The sequence below is a fragment of the Ictidomys tridecemlineatus genome, chromosome 3 (assembly GCF_052094955.1).
Source record: "Ictidomys tridecemlineatus isolate mIctTri1 chromosome 3, mIctTri1.hap1, whole genome shotgun sequence".
Classification (NCBI taxonomy): Eukaryota; Metazoa; Chordata; class Mammalia; order Rodentia; family Sciuridae; genus Ictidomys; species Ictidomys tridecemlineatus.
In genome coordinates this window covers 1,590,863-1,605,377 of record NC_135479.1, presented here as the reverse complement: position 1 = coordinate 1,605,377, position 14,515 = coordinate 1,590,863, and the positions used below count along the sequence as shown (strand labels likewise).

Genomic DNA, 14,515 nt, shown 5'->3' with positions numbered 1-14,515 from the left:
AGTTGCTCAGGTTGCTCTTGAACTTGTGACCCGCCTGCTCCAAACTCCCAAGTAGCTGGGATTAGAGGAATAAATAGTCTGATCCAGCTGGGTCAGAACAAGGACTTTTAGAACCTGCTCAGTGGGGACAAGGAAGCACTGCCCGGTTAAGGAGAGAGCAGAGGAACATGTGACAGCAGGTCTCGCCCTGATGTCAAAGGTGCTCAGAGGCTCTCCCACCCCCAGGGTGTGGGCAGCAGTGGAGGTTATGGAAGACCATCAGGAACAAACAATGATGGAGTGAGAGAGATCCCGCCAGCTGAAGGTACACATGTGTGGCCCACTCGGGCCGAGGTCGCCCACAGGTAGGCAGCTGTGGCTGCAAGCAGGCTGAAGTGCAGGCCCACCTCCTCTTCCCACAAGGCACACAGCCTCCCCACTGCTGGGGAGAGGGGACAGGCGCAGGCACCAGGTTGTGGGCCAAGACTATGGCCAGTGTGCATGAGCGGGGAAGGTGAGAGGGTAGCTCGATGGGCACATGGCCGGGTTCAAGGAAGAGCTGCAACACCCCAGGACCCCTACGCACCCCAGACCCTCAGAGGGCTTCCAGACAGGCAAATGGCCTCATCAGCTTTTCTTAATTGTCTCCATGAGCCTTTTCAGGGACACAGCCATGTTTGCCAAGGGCCTCTGTGAGGCCTGGGCTGCACCTGCCAGTCCCCTGTGTCCCCCGTGAAGGCAGGACTGAGTCCATGGAAGGGCTCTCAGCAGAGCAGGCAGGTTCCATCGGTGGTCTCCTCAACATCAGAAGGCCAGACGCTCTGTTCATGCTGATGGTGCAGCTCATGGGCACAGGCTGGTGAAGTTTCCAGGCCCTCAGCTATGCCCAAGGAGGCAGCCCTTCGGTACAGGGGTGACTGGCGGCTAGAAGACGGGAGTTGCGGGCATGAGGCTCTGAGGGGCCACGCATTAGTCTCAGGGAAGAAATGAAGAAGGGGTGGTGGAGGGCCTCAAGTGAGCATGCAGCACGTAATGACAAGATGCAGACACTGTCCCCAACCAGAGACAACACAGCTCCACAGGACAGGAGCCCAGTGCTGACCAACCAAGAAGCTCATCACCAGGCAGGCCTGCACTGAACCGGGAAAAGCATGGCATCAAGTTCCCCAGGGACCCTGCAGACCAGAATTCAGCTCTGGTCGCCAGGACCCCCCATCACTAGATCCCCTGGGCATCAGCACCTGCTTTATACCCAACAGCTCAGATAGCTTCAGACTGGCCTTTCCCAGGCTACCCACAGGGGTGGGCACGCACCAGCCACCTCCTCTAGTGCACCTCCTCCCAGTCTAGTCGTCACCACTGAGGCAAGGTGGTGCACAGCAACCTGTGGCTGCTTAACACGACGCTTGGCTTCTCTGGGCCCAGCCTGCCCTCCCTCGGCACCTGCCTAGCAGGCCGTGTCTGCTTCTCAGCCTCTTGACTGCAAGGAACTGGGACGGAAGAACCTTCTCACCTGCATCTGCCAACCAAGGAAGACAGAAGAAAGCTCCTGAAGCTGTTCCTTGCACAGGGCTGTCCAGAGCAGAGGGCCAGGGGAGCTCCCAGGACAGTTTTACAAGGTGACAATGCTGGGGAAGGGCTACGGAAGCCCAGGAAAGGTATCCCAGAATGCAGGAATGGGCCATCTTGGGCTTGTGCTGAAGCTACACCTCCAAGTGCCTGGGCAGGCCAGTGGGCATGCCGGGTTGCCGGGGTCCCTTCAACGGACCTGTGTCTTCTGTCCACTAAGGACAGGCATCCTCATGGTGACCTGGAATCCACCAACACGGAGAGCACTGCTCCCCCAGCACAGCCTCCTCAGAGCTACAGGCTGGACAGAAACCTGGTGTATGGACCCAAGTCTCTTGACTGACCACCCACAGATGCACCTTGGTGTGGCACCTGGCTTCAGGGACACAAGCCCCAGAAGGAAGACCAGCACAGGGAACACCCACCTGCTAGCACCCCCAATGCCACCTGGAGCTGCTGGGCAGGCATGGAGCTGGGTGGGGTCTGCCAGCCTGTGGGCCCTCCCTGCGTTACCCCTCCCACCTGTGTCTGGGAAAGCCTGGGGGTCAGAGACTGGCCCAGACACTTCTGGGTACTCCACGTGCCATAATGAAACACCCCTGCACCCCCACGTGATGTGGCCACAGATGGGGCTGAGAGCACCACCAGGACTCTGCGGGGACCTGCAGCTGGTGGGCAGTGTGGGATGCAGTGCTGTCGATGACTGATACACAATAAGTAACAGGAAACAAAGCTGAGACACAATTGCTCACTCTACTGAGGAAAAAGTGGCTCAAAATTTACATCCTCAAAATAAATGAACAAACATGAGCACCCCCACGGATTTACACACCTGCCAGCGCACCCAGGAGCCAGGTGCTGGGTCTCAGTGCCCCTGCACACGGGCCAGCCTCTGTGGAAGGAGGCCTTCACAGGCCAGGTCTGTGAGTCCCAGACAGCAGCCCTCTGCCAGGTCTATCACCCACTGGATGGAGGCTGCTGCTGGAGACGTAAAACACCCCGAGCAGAGCTGAGAGGCAGCCCGTGACCCTGAGACGATGCAGTGGCCACTGGTCGCGAGAAGGCTCAGTGGGCTGGGGCTGGGACCTGGACGCATACCTGAGAGCCGGGCCACCTCCGCCTTCTTAGCTCCCTCGACCTCCCCATGTCGGCTACCAGGAGCTTCCTTTGCCAAGTCCACAGGGGCCTCCTCGCTCACGGACAGGGTGGTGAGTGTGCTGACCACCAAGATGCCCAGGCCGACCCACAGCACCACCTGGATGAAAAACCCCAAGACAGGAGGCGTCACGGCAGTCCCCACACACTGCTGTGAAAACTTCCTCTTGCAGTGGAAGCCCAGGGATGGAGCAAGGGAGGAAGGAGGGAGGACAGTGGTATGGAGCAGCCCTCTGGGAGGGCAGCACAGGTAGGCACGGGTCCCGACAGTGACATCCAGGGGAGACAGCCTGCCTCCCGCAAACCAGAGGACATCAGGGGCTGTGACGGGACACTGACCAGCCACGACTCCCTCGTCAACCCAGGTGGTCTGGGTGCCCATGGGTCCTGTCAGCTGGGTCATGAGTCAGGCCTGTGGAGCTGCCTCGGCAGGGTGGAAGGGCTGGAGCATGAGGGTGGAGTGGGAACACTTTGGAGAGCTACAGGCATGAGAGGAGCCTCGGGAAAGCAGGGGTGCTACACGTGCGATGGAGGCAGAGACCCAAGCCTTGATCCAGCCTCCTGACCACCATGGAACAGGAGCAAGGATCTCAGGACACCTGCCCAAGCCAGGTGTCTCTTAAACCTATCATCCTCAAGGTACACACTCCTGCACAACCCCCATAGAGTGGGCCCTGTACCAAGGATGCAGGCCACACAGGTATGGACACACTGTCCCCCAACATCACCCACATCTGATGCCCAACAGTAGGCTAAACATGCCCAGAGCTGGCAAGGTGGGAAACCCTGCCAGGCCAGACTTGGAAAGACAGCACCTCCTTTCTCAGTTGTGTGATGGTACCCGTCAGTGTCCCCATGAGCTGCATTCAAGGGGCCCTGCCTCCTCCTGAAGGACCCACGGTTGACTCTAAGGCCTTCAGTCCCACCAACTCCTCCTCACCCAATTCCAACTCCTGTTGCAAAACAGGCACCTGCTGGGCCAGCTCTCTGCCTGCGTACCTGTGCCACCTCACCAGTGGGTGCTGCTAATGCTGACCTGCCTCAGCCCTCCAGGGGAAGAAACTCCTGCTATGATGGTTCTGCAACAGAGGCCAGAGAGTGGCCTTCCTGTCCAGCTGAAGGGACCCTCACTCATCAACTGCCTGAGGTCTCAAGAGCCCTAACTCCAGTCCTCTTCTGAAGGGCCGGCTGCCTGAAAGAACAGCAGCTCAGCAGTGGTGAGGCCACCTGGGTCTGGCAATCACAGAAGGCAGATTCCCACGGGGAAAGAAGACTCTGAAGCAGGATCATGACCAACTCAGAGGAGATACCTCAGGGAAAAGTCCACTCGCTTCTCCGCCACCAGACACCCTGAGCTGCTCCCAATTCACGGATGCCCTGGAGCACAGGGGGCCAGTCCCAGCCTGCCTCATGGATGTGCAGAGCTCTTGGGGAGCCCACGAGCCCCACGGCAGGACTGCAGCCAGCCAGCCTGTCAGGTAATAGCAGGGCTGCCCAGGTGCCAAGGGGATGCTATCTGAACTGGGTCCCTGGCACTGAGAACTCAGAAGCTCTACCATGCACAGAGATTAAAGCTCCTGAACCCATTGGGCCCAAAGTGTTTTCCTAAAAGTCTGTGAAGACCCAGCCTCAGCTGTTGCATGAATATCTGCAAAAACATTTACAGACAAAGATGTCACCTGACAGTGAGCTGGGTCTTCTTAGGATAATAAAAAGGAGGAAATATCCACCTCCTGAGACCACCAGCTCCCTGCAGGGAAGAGTGGCAACAGTCCACATGAGCAGCAGCTGCCAGTGGGTAACCTAGGCCAGCAGGACACTGAAGACATCAGACAGCAGGCCTTGCGACCCCTCCACCCTGCCTGCATAGCCTGTCCTAAATCAAGGCTCCCTGCCCTCCAGTTGCAGCCTCTCCTGGATGGCAGAGAAAAGATGTGTGCAGTGGCACACACCTGTAATTCCAGTGGCTCAGGAGGCTGAGGCAGGAGGATTTCAAGTTCAAAGCCAGCCTCAGTAAATTAGTGAGGCCCTAAGCAATTCGGTGAGACCCTGTCTCTAAATAAAATATAAAACATGGCTGGGGATGTGCTCAGTGGGTTAAGTGCTCCTGGGTTCAACTCCCAGTCTAAAAGAAAAAGATGTCAGGCAAAGGATAGCAAGGACGGAAGGTCCTGGCTCTGAAATGTGAGGTCTAACTGCTGACCATTTGCAGAGGAGCCATCATGGTTCCCTTGGGACTCCTGAATAAGAAAGAGAATGAAGCTCTGAGCTCTAACATTCAGCAGGGACGGAACAACTGGAAACCTGGGGAGGGAGCCGCCGGCCGAGTGCGGCCTCAGGCTCAGGGAGGAACCCAACCTGGCCTCTAGATGCCCAGTCCAGCCTCCAGCACTGTGCCAGGAGACACAGCCTAGTGCATGACAGAAAAGCTGCTTTTGAAGCAGGGGACCCAGTGGATAAGCGGGCCTGGCCTGCCAGCCGTCTCCTCAGAGCACCCTGCTGACTGAGATTCTGGCAGCGACACCTCTTTACACAGCCACAGAGCCAGCTGGGAGAGGTGCAGATCCATCTTGGAAGTTCTGCTCAGGCCTGGAAATGCAGGGCCTTGACTGGGGCCACAGTCTTCAAGGGAGTGACGGCGGCTCCAGCTGAGAGGGGCGGACTGGGTGCAGAGACGACCTCTGGGGGGATGAAACGTTCACTTCTACTGTGTGGACACCACACAAATTGCACTCTGCCCTTCAGTGATGGACCAAGCGCCTGGAGCCTGGGGTTCTGGCCACTCTGTAGCCCTGTGGAACCCAAGGCCATCTGGGTCAGGGTTCAGGCCCAGCCACAATGGCCACCTCTCTCTGCAGGGCAATGTGTACTGGCACCTCTCCAAGAGCAGGACTTCCTGCCCTGGGGCCCTCTGGCTGTCCCTCCTCTGCCTCCCTGGGCTGGCCTTCCTTGCCCTAGGGACCGTCCTCCTAAGCGTATTCCCTCTAGCTCCTGCCCCCCCCACGCCCCCCGCCAGCTGGCTTCAGGGCAGCCCTGAGTTGGGTCCACCAGCTGAACTGGGGCTGCCCTCATTTAAGATTGAAAAGAACTCTGATTTTCTAAGACAAAAAAATGAAATTCATAAGGACACACAGGGTTAGTTTACTTGGCTGTTTTTATGCTTTCTAATTACTCTTCTGGGAACAGTCTCACAACACTCCTTCCTTTGCACGCTGGTCAGCTATCCACAATGCACACACCTGTGCAGAGAATAAGCACCAAAGCAGATACAGAGCTCAAGGGAATCGAGAGTCTGGCCCCATGGGGGACTGGGGTTCCAAACACACATCCCTCACAACATAAAAACTCTGGCACACCCCAGTCAGCTGGTCCATTGGCCCATTCCAGACAGAATGGTGGCTGGCAGGCAGCTCCCTGGGAGAACAGAACCTCAGCATCTTTCCAACTTGGCCAAAAAGAAGTTTGGGCAGTGCAGCACATTCTAGAGTTTAAGAAATGCAGTGAAACAGGCCCAGTAGTCTCTGGCACAACACCTTGTGTGCGAGCGTCCATGTGCACGTGGAGCTGGGCCCATCTGCGCTTGCTCCTATACCAAGCCAAGAGCACTGGGCTGAACACACACTAGAAGACATCCCCACTGAGTGAGGAAGGCACGCGTGACGCAGGCAGACACGGTCATGGGACGATGGGAAAAAGGAGGTAAATTGTCATTAGCTGCAGGTAAAAAAATCCAAGAGATCCAGTGAGAGTTCATTAAGGTAAATAGGTAAAAAACAAATTCATGAACATGTGCAGCTTCCTTACACATAAAAGAACTGGTTAGGAGAGCCAACTGAGAGCCATCCCAGCTCAGGGCCCATGACAGGAGACAAGCAGTCAGGGAGGAAGGCGGGGGCAAGAGGGCAGCCTGTGGTGGCCCTGTGGGGGCATGCGGACACCCTGAATTCACCCCAGCTGCTGAAGAGGGCAGCTCCTGGTACAGAGTGCAGATCTGATGAAGCACAAAGACACTGATTCTCCTACATTAACCTAAAGCATCAATGAATTAATTCCAACTAGACCAAAAACAGGGGGACTGGCTTCTGTTCATCAGATCAGCTGATTCAAACAAGGTCTGCAACAGGACAGGTGGGAGGGAACGCAGTGCGGCAGCTGTGGGCAGCTGTGGCAGTCGACACGGGCGTGGCGGGGTCCTACTGTGCGTACACCAGGGTTTGACATGTGAGAGTGTTAACCTTTCACCCAAGAAGGACCACTTGGATAAACCCAGTTCTATAGCTAGGCACCATCTAGAAAAAAGTACGTAATCTGCTTCTCACACCAAAATAAAACAAAGATGGGTCAAAAATTTAAATGAAAAACAATGAAATCACAAAACTGTTAGACAAAATGATAAAAGAATCTTAAAAATACTACTGGCATGGGGAAGGTCTTTGTAACTTTTTTTTCAAAAAAAAAGAAAAGAAAGTTTGACTTACTTAAAAACTGGGACAACAGCTACAGTCTGACAGGCAACGGGCTACCTTCCTCAAACTCACTAAGGACCTTCTGCCTCAAGCCCAGACACAAGAGTTGGTATTCAAGTGGTCTTCCCACTTAGCCACAGAAGCCAGACAAAGCCAAAAGCCACCCAACTGAAGCACTGGGGAAGAGCCGCAGCAGCTCAGCCCCAGGGGCCGAGACCCAGAGAGCAGGAGAGCACCCAGACAAGCCAGGCTGACTGCCCATGGCACCCGGGGCCAGTGGCGCCACAGTGAGGGCGGTGCAGGGCGGCAACGGACTCAGGCAGACTCATGGGAGGAGGTCGGGATGCGGAGAAAGAAGCCCCAGAGAAGCTGCCACGCCACCTTCTGCCACTCTCCTGGAGGCACGTGCGGCTACCAGCTGAGCCAAGAACCAAGCAAGGACAGAAGAAGGAGCGCGTGCAGGAGAATGAGAGCAACCAGCAGGGCCAGCTCAGGGTTGAGACCCTGGGGCGGGGCAAGCAGAACAGGGCCACCTCAGCTATCTGATGGACGGAAGTCACACCCCTCAGCTTCTGCAGGCCTTGATGACTACAAAATTCCAAGCACACCAGAAGACAGGGCCAGACGACAAACATCAAGAGACCAAAGAGGAACACGGGCATCAAGACTGACCACGCGTGCTCCTCAATACACAGTGGGATCACATCTTGATGAACCCAACCACCATGAAACCACCCTAAGTCCATCTGCATGAAATTCTTCTGGCCTGCTAGTACCCCAGCTGAGTAGCACAGCACAGCATCAGCAGGGCCCTGCTGAGGCGGGGCTCACTGCCACGGCCGCTGCCCAGCAGCACAGGAGAACACACCAGGCAACGCCAGCTGGAGAGAGTGAACTCAAAACGTGAAGCAGGATTTCTACCAGGTGCGTACTGCTCTCACACCACCACCCATCGCCAACTCCAAGCTGAGCCACCTAAGAACTGTCCACACTGGCAACAACAGTAACGGGCAGGACTTGAAACACAGGTAATAGGGCTGGGATTGTGGCTCAGCGGTAGAGCACTTGCCTGGCATGTGTGAGAAGCTGGGTTCAATTCTCAGCACCGCATTTGAATAAATGAATAAAACACAGATCCCTCAATATCTAAAAAAATATATTTTTTTAAAAAATGGGTAATAGTAAGAACAGAAGCACCAAAGGCCTGCGAGGGCAAATAGGGTGAAATTACTGAGACACATGCACCTTGTCTGGGAAGTGGCTAAAAAAAGAAATTCACAGTGGACCAAGCTGAGGATTTGTGGTATCTAGTGTGACCACTAGGTTAGAGTGCACCCACAACGGGAAAAGAGTAAATGCTTTACATGCCTGACTGATCAAAACAAAGAAATGGGAAAATAAACAGAAAAAACAAAGAGTAGGACAGAAGCTTCTTCCCAAAATGAGTTATCGTACTGTAAATGGTCTTAAACACTCCTACTAACAGACTCCTATTAACAAAACAAAACCCAGTAACACACCATTGCCAGAGACATGGCTTCAACTCAGAAGGGCAAAGAGAGGACACAGGAAGGTAAACAAGTGACCACCTGTAAAGTGGGGCTAGGGCAGCCACAAGGCCGGCTCACGGGAGCTCCACGGACACTAGGACCTTCACAAGGGAAGTGTCAGGTTGGCAGAAGATACAACCAACCAGAACCCGTGTGTTCCAATGACACACTAAGAGGCAACACCTTCACCTAAGTGATAAGCCACACACAGGTGAACCTAAACACCTGTGAGAAACCTCGACTGAAGCCAGGGGCGGTACACACAGCCGCGAGACGCTGAGCCGCAGCCGCTGCAGGCCTCAGAAGTGACCTCACCAAGAAGGACTGGCATTCTCTGTAGTGTACTACCCAACCACACTGGGACTAAGCTTGAAAGCAGGAAACAAAATTACTAGGAAATCCTGAAGGTTTGGAAAGCTAAAGAAGCCATGGGTGAAAGTAGAAATCAGAAAATTTTGTGCACTGAAGAATGATTTCAACCCTTCAATGCAACCCCCATGAAAATTTCAACAGGTCATTTTCGAGGAAGCTGATAGGCCATTCTAAGATTTAGTAGGGCAAACAAAGAGCCAACTATAGGAAAGAACATTTTATAGAGGAATACAGCAGGAGGACTCCAACTGCCCACCATGGACACACCCTGCACAGCTGCAGTCCTGAAGTGGGCAGTGCTGCTCAGGACAGAGAGACTCTGGCAGCCTCACTGGAGGGGGGCTGAGGGCCACACACACAGGGCAAGGGCAGGGCCACACGGCCTGCCCCACACCCACTGATCCCCGTGGGGCACAGGTGTAGATGTGAGCCTCCAGAGCATAGCTGTTTTCAGGACCGTGGGGTAGGTAGGGCAGGCAAGAATCAAAAAGCACCAAGGGGAAAAAGAGATGCACACACTGGACCACCCTAAAATGCAGAACTTCTGTTCACAAAAGATGTCCTACAAAAGCAAAAAGGCACCAGGCACTGTGGCCCACACCTGTAATCCCAGTGGCTTGGGAGGCTGAGACAGGAAGATCATGAGTTCAAAGCCAGCTTCAGCAACAGTGAGGCACTGAACAACTCAGTGAGATCCTGTCTCTAGATTAAATACAAAATAGGGCTGGAGTGTGACTCAGCCGTCAAGTGCCCCTGAGTTCAATCCTTGGTACCAAAAACACCACCAAAAAAAGCAAAAAAAAAAAAAGGCAGGGGGCTGGGGCTGGGGCTGAGTGGTTGAGCACTCGCCTTGCAAGTGTGAGGCCTGGGTTCCAGCCTCAGCACGAAAAAAATAAATAAAATAAAGGTATTGTGGGGCTGGGGATGTGGCTCAAGCGGTAGCGCACTCGCCTGGCATGCGTGCGGCCCGGGTTCAATCCTCAGCACCACATACAAACAAAGATGTGTGTCCGCCGAAAACTAAAAAATATTAAAAAATTCTCTATCTTTAAAAAATAAATAAATAAATAAAAGTATTGTGTCCATCTACAACAACAACAACAAAAGATTTTTAGTCATAGAGGTACACAATTTCTTTATTTAATTATTTATTTTTATGTGGTGCTGAGGATCGAACCCAGGGCCCCACACATGCTAGGCAAGGGCTCTACTGCTAAGCCACAACCCCAGCCCCAAATATGTTTTTTTTTTTTTAAAAAAGGATTTACATCTAGAACCTGTTTTTTTAAATTTATTATCATTGTTATTGTTGTTGTTATTATTATTATTATTATTATTTAATGTGGTGCTGAGGATCAAACCCAAGGCCTTGCACCTGCTAGGTGAACACTCTACTGCTGAGCCACAACCCCAAGCCAGAATCTGTTTAAACTCCTACAAATCAATAAGAAAAAGACAACTCAGTAGGAGAAAAAACCAAGACTTGAAAGGAAGTCACAAAAGGCAACACCCACGTGGCTCACAGCCCATGGAAAGGTACATGAGGTCATCAGTCAGGCAGGGACCTCCACACCCACACCCACCCTTCAGAAGGGCAGCTCTCAAAAAGGGAGAGAGATGGGAAGTGTAGGGGACTCTCTGTGCTACTGGAGGAGCCACTGTGGAAAACAAGTCCACTTGGCAGAGCCAAGGCCACACCTAGGACGCCCTCCCAAGTGTACAACAAGCCACACACCCATGGGCACTGGAAGAAACACTTGGCACAGCAGGCTAGCAGCTTCCTGTCCTGCCAAGTGAGTGGACAGCGGTGATGGCACAGAAAGGAAAGCACACAGCCGCGGGCAGCGAGCTCCTCGGCAGGCCCAGGGGTGAGCTCAGACGGAAGGCTGAGCACAGGGCCCACGCCCAGGGACACACACCATGAGGCTATCAATTTGAAAACAGAAAAAAATTATTCCAAAACATCAACAGAAGACAGCAGCAACCTCTGGACTGTGAGGGTGGATGGTCAAGAGGTGCCCGAGGGAAGTTTTGGGTGCCAGAATGTTCTCTACCTGACCTGGAAGGTGGTTCTGTGACTGGGCACCCTTTGCAAAGGTGGGTCAAGCTGAATACCTACCAATACACATGGGTCAGGAAGAGCTCAGCGACCCCATCAAGAGGGAAAAAGCATGAGTCCACAGGAAAAGCCAGTAGCTTCCAAACCATAAAAAATGTTCACATTCACTCCAGGGAAGCCAAGAAAGAGGAAGGTGGAAAGGTGGGAGCGAGAGGTCATCAAGCACTCGGGCAAAAGGCCCCGAGATCCCGTGTCCAGATGCTTCCTACAGACACATTCCTGCACAGGCTGAAATGCCCACAACAGCTGACCTGCAGCACAAGGCTGGAGACAGGCTCCTGGGAGCCTGGGCCATGGACCGTCCCTGGAAGGCAGCCTGGGGAGCAGCTCCTCCTGGCAACAGCTCTGAGGTTCACACCACAGCTGTGCAAGCAGCCTGGAAGGGGCTTTAGCAAAACCGGGGCCTGGGTGCAGAGTCCTGTAGTGGACTTGCCTAGCATGTGTGCGGGTTTGATTCCAGCACCACAGGAGGAAAAAGCATGAGCACGCACACACAAGCACCCCCACGTGCATGCTGCCTTGAGAACATGGAAACACATAGTGGGGAGAAGCAGTGAAGCCCCAGCTCTCAGGCAGGAAGGTAAACTCTGGGAAGCATGGGATGCACATGGACACTGAGGACAGAGGCTGCTCAGCCTGACTGTACTACTGCCCAACTGCCTCCTTGACCAAGTTCCCCTTGTGCTAGGAAACAAAACCAGTCAACAGAACCCATCTGAACACTGAGAGGGGCTCTGCACCGCCACCTCCTCTCCCAAGCCAGCCTGGCTGGCCACACACTCACCTGGGAGGAGAGGGCGTTCTTGTGGGCCTTCTTGTAGATCAGAGCTGGACAGATGAAGCAGATGAGGCTCCCCATCGTGGCCCCCGTGAGACCCAAGATAGTCTCCACTGGAACAGATGCAACAGCAGGGGTGAGCCAGAAGGAGCATGGTGGGGAGAGACTGCACGCCCAGCCGGCGCACAGGTGGGCAGCATTAAGGTGAAGGCTAAGTGTCAGTGAGGAGCCAGGCAGCCACTGTGCCCCGAGGTCTCCACAAACCAGGCTCAATTCACCAGGCTGCTCTGGCTGCCAGTCTCTAAAGGGCCAGTCATCTGGAATTTCCTACCAAAATCAGTTGTTGACTCCACATGGCCTAGGTCATACTGCCGGCAATTTCACAGGTGACTCAGTGACTAGTCCTAGCACACAACAAAAGCCAGGGGCAGAAGTGTGCTGGCCAGGTAGAGTCCCAGCAAAAAGCTGAACAGGTGGCTTCTGGGGCGGGCACCTGCAAGTTCCTATCTGGTGACAAGCGCCACCCACCATGTCTGTGAGGTAGTGGGTGCATCTAGACACTGAAAGTGCTGCTTTGGGCCTCCGACCTTCCCCTGGGTACTGTGTTGACAAGTTGGGAGTCAACAGTGACAGTAAGGAAGCAGCAGCTTTACAGCCATGCACTTCACAAACTGGGCCCATGTCCCAGCTCTGAGTCTCTGCCCAGGTGCCGAACTGCTTGGTGTCAACACACATTTGCTGCTCCATCCGGCTGCCAACGCTATCCCCTGCTTCTCTGTGGGCCAAGGGAAAAAATAGCCTGGGAGTTTCTGGGCTAGTAGGAGACCAGAGGACGGCATGGGAGCTGGGAGCCTGGGCTGAATGCCAAGACACAGGGCAGGGACACCTGGACCTTGTGTGGAACGTCAAAAATGGAGTAGAAGTGGAGAGAAAGGAGGGGCCGCCCACCTTACCTACCATTGGGGATCATGATGCCACCAACCATGGTTCCAAACACGACAGAGAGGGTGAGTGCCTTAAACCGGAGAGGCGGCATATAGCCTCCAGCAGCAAAGGTCCCGTCTTTTTGCTATATGGAGGAAATAAAAGGTTTGAAAGGGTGGATCTCCTCACTCTCCTGAGGAGCAATGCTGTACTGGGCTCTGACAAACGCACCAGGCTCCACGCTGGGCAAAGGGAGCTACTGGCAGGTAAGCCCTGCAGCATGGCTGAAGAGCTCTCCACCCAGGTGCTGACCACCCATCCTAAAATTTGGCCTAGGGCTGGGGATGTGGCTCAAGCGGTAGCGCGCTCGCCTGGCATGCGTGCGGCCTGGGTTCGATCCTCAGCACCACATACCAACAAAGATGTTGTGTCCGCCGAGAACTAAAAAATAAATATTAAAAATTCTCTCTCTCTCTCTCTCTCTCTCCTCTCTCACTCTCTCTTAAAAAAAAAAAAAACAAAAAAAAACAAAAAACAAACAAAAAAAAAAACTAAAATTTGGCCTAGAGACCATAGTGTCAAGTCCTTCCGTTTTCCTTTTCACTTTCGGAGCAAAGCCAAGAGAGATTATCAAAACAAACACTAAGTGCAGACAACACTTGGTCCGCAGGGAAGCAGCCGGCATCTCCCAAATGCAGGCTGCAGAGCTCAGGCAGAGGCCCCCATGCACCTGGCTGAGTTACCGTCATCTCTGAATGGTCCGTAATGAGCAAATAACAATTTCAAAGTCCGGGAAGAAGAAGAAAAAAAAGGGGGCGTTGTATAAAGTGGCAGAGCCCCCTGCACTCGGCCTCATGCATGCAGAACACTGAACACTTTCCAGGTGGAGTGGCACAGGCAGAGGCAGCTGGCCTTAGAATCACGTCCAGGAGCTCCAGACTACCTGGTTCAGATCCTGGCTCTGCCACTCACCTGCCTCAGGTTCCCCCTGCCAAGAGAAACATCTCATCAAGCTTCGGTGAGGACCCAATGAGTTAACACACAGGAAGGGCTAACCATGCTGATCTCTGGGCTAGAAACAACTGCAGAACCTTTCAGAACTAGAATTTCAAAGCACCAATTTTCAGAATAGACTGACACAGGATGAACTGAAAGAGGGCTAGAGCCACAATTTCTACTCTGGTGCGACAATTTGTCCAAGGTTTTAAGGTCTATAGCCCAGGAGTCCCAGTACTACAGATTTACCAAGAATACGCTAAGAAATACTCCAAGAAAAGGGGAAGTAGGGGAACCGTGTGCACATTCATAAGCCAGTTACCCAAGGGGGTCAAGGGGAAAAGGCTGGGAACCATCCATCACAGGGTGCAGGTGCCGAGGTTTCCAAGGATTCTCAGAGAAAAGCTGCCTACACACCCACAGAAGATAGAGGGACAAGGAGCTGGAGGGATGGTGCTGGGCTTCTGTCATCAGACCCACGAGGTGGGGCAGCAGCTACTCAGTACTACGTACGGGAAGGCTGCAGGTGAACTTTCTTCCTTGATACTGCCTTTCATGCCACTATTGATTTTTTTTAACTTTACAAAAAAAATGATAAAATGTATGC

At 53.7% G+C, this 14,515-nt stretch overlaps 1 protein-coding gene across 7 annotated transcripts in view; it reads right to left on the bottom strand.

The window, feature by feature from the left end:
• Positions 1-14,515, bottom strand: part of Slc38a10 (solute carrier family 38 member 10) — a 41,040-nt gene that overhangs the window by 8,872 nt on the left and 17,653 nt on the right. For all 7 annotated transcript variants that reach the window (XM_078041451.1, XM_078041452.1, XM_078041453.1 and 4 more), the window contains 3 exons: positions 12,946-13,057; positions 11,995-12,101; positions 2,647-2,803 (listed from right to left, as the gene is read on the bottom strand). In XM_078041451.1, coding sequence (XP_077897577.1) covers positions 2,647-2,803; positions 11,995-12,101; positions 12,946-13,057 — 376 coding nt within the window. The remainder of the gene's footprint in view (positions 1-2,646; positions 2,804-11,994; positions 12,102-12,945; positions 13,058-14,515) is intronic.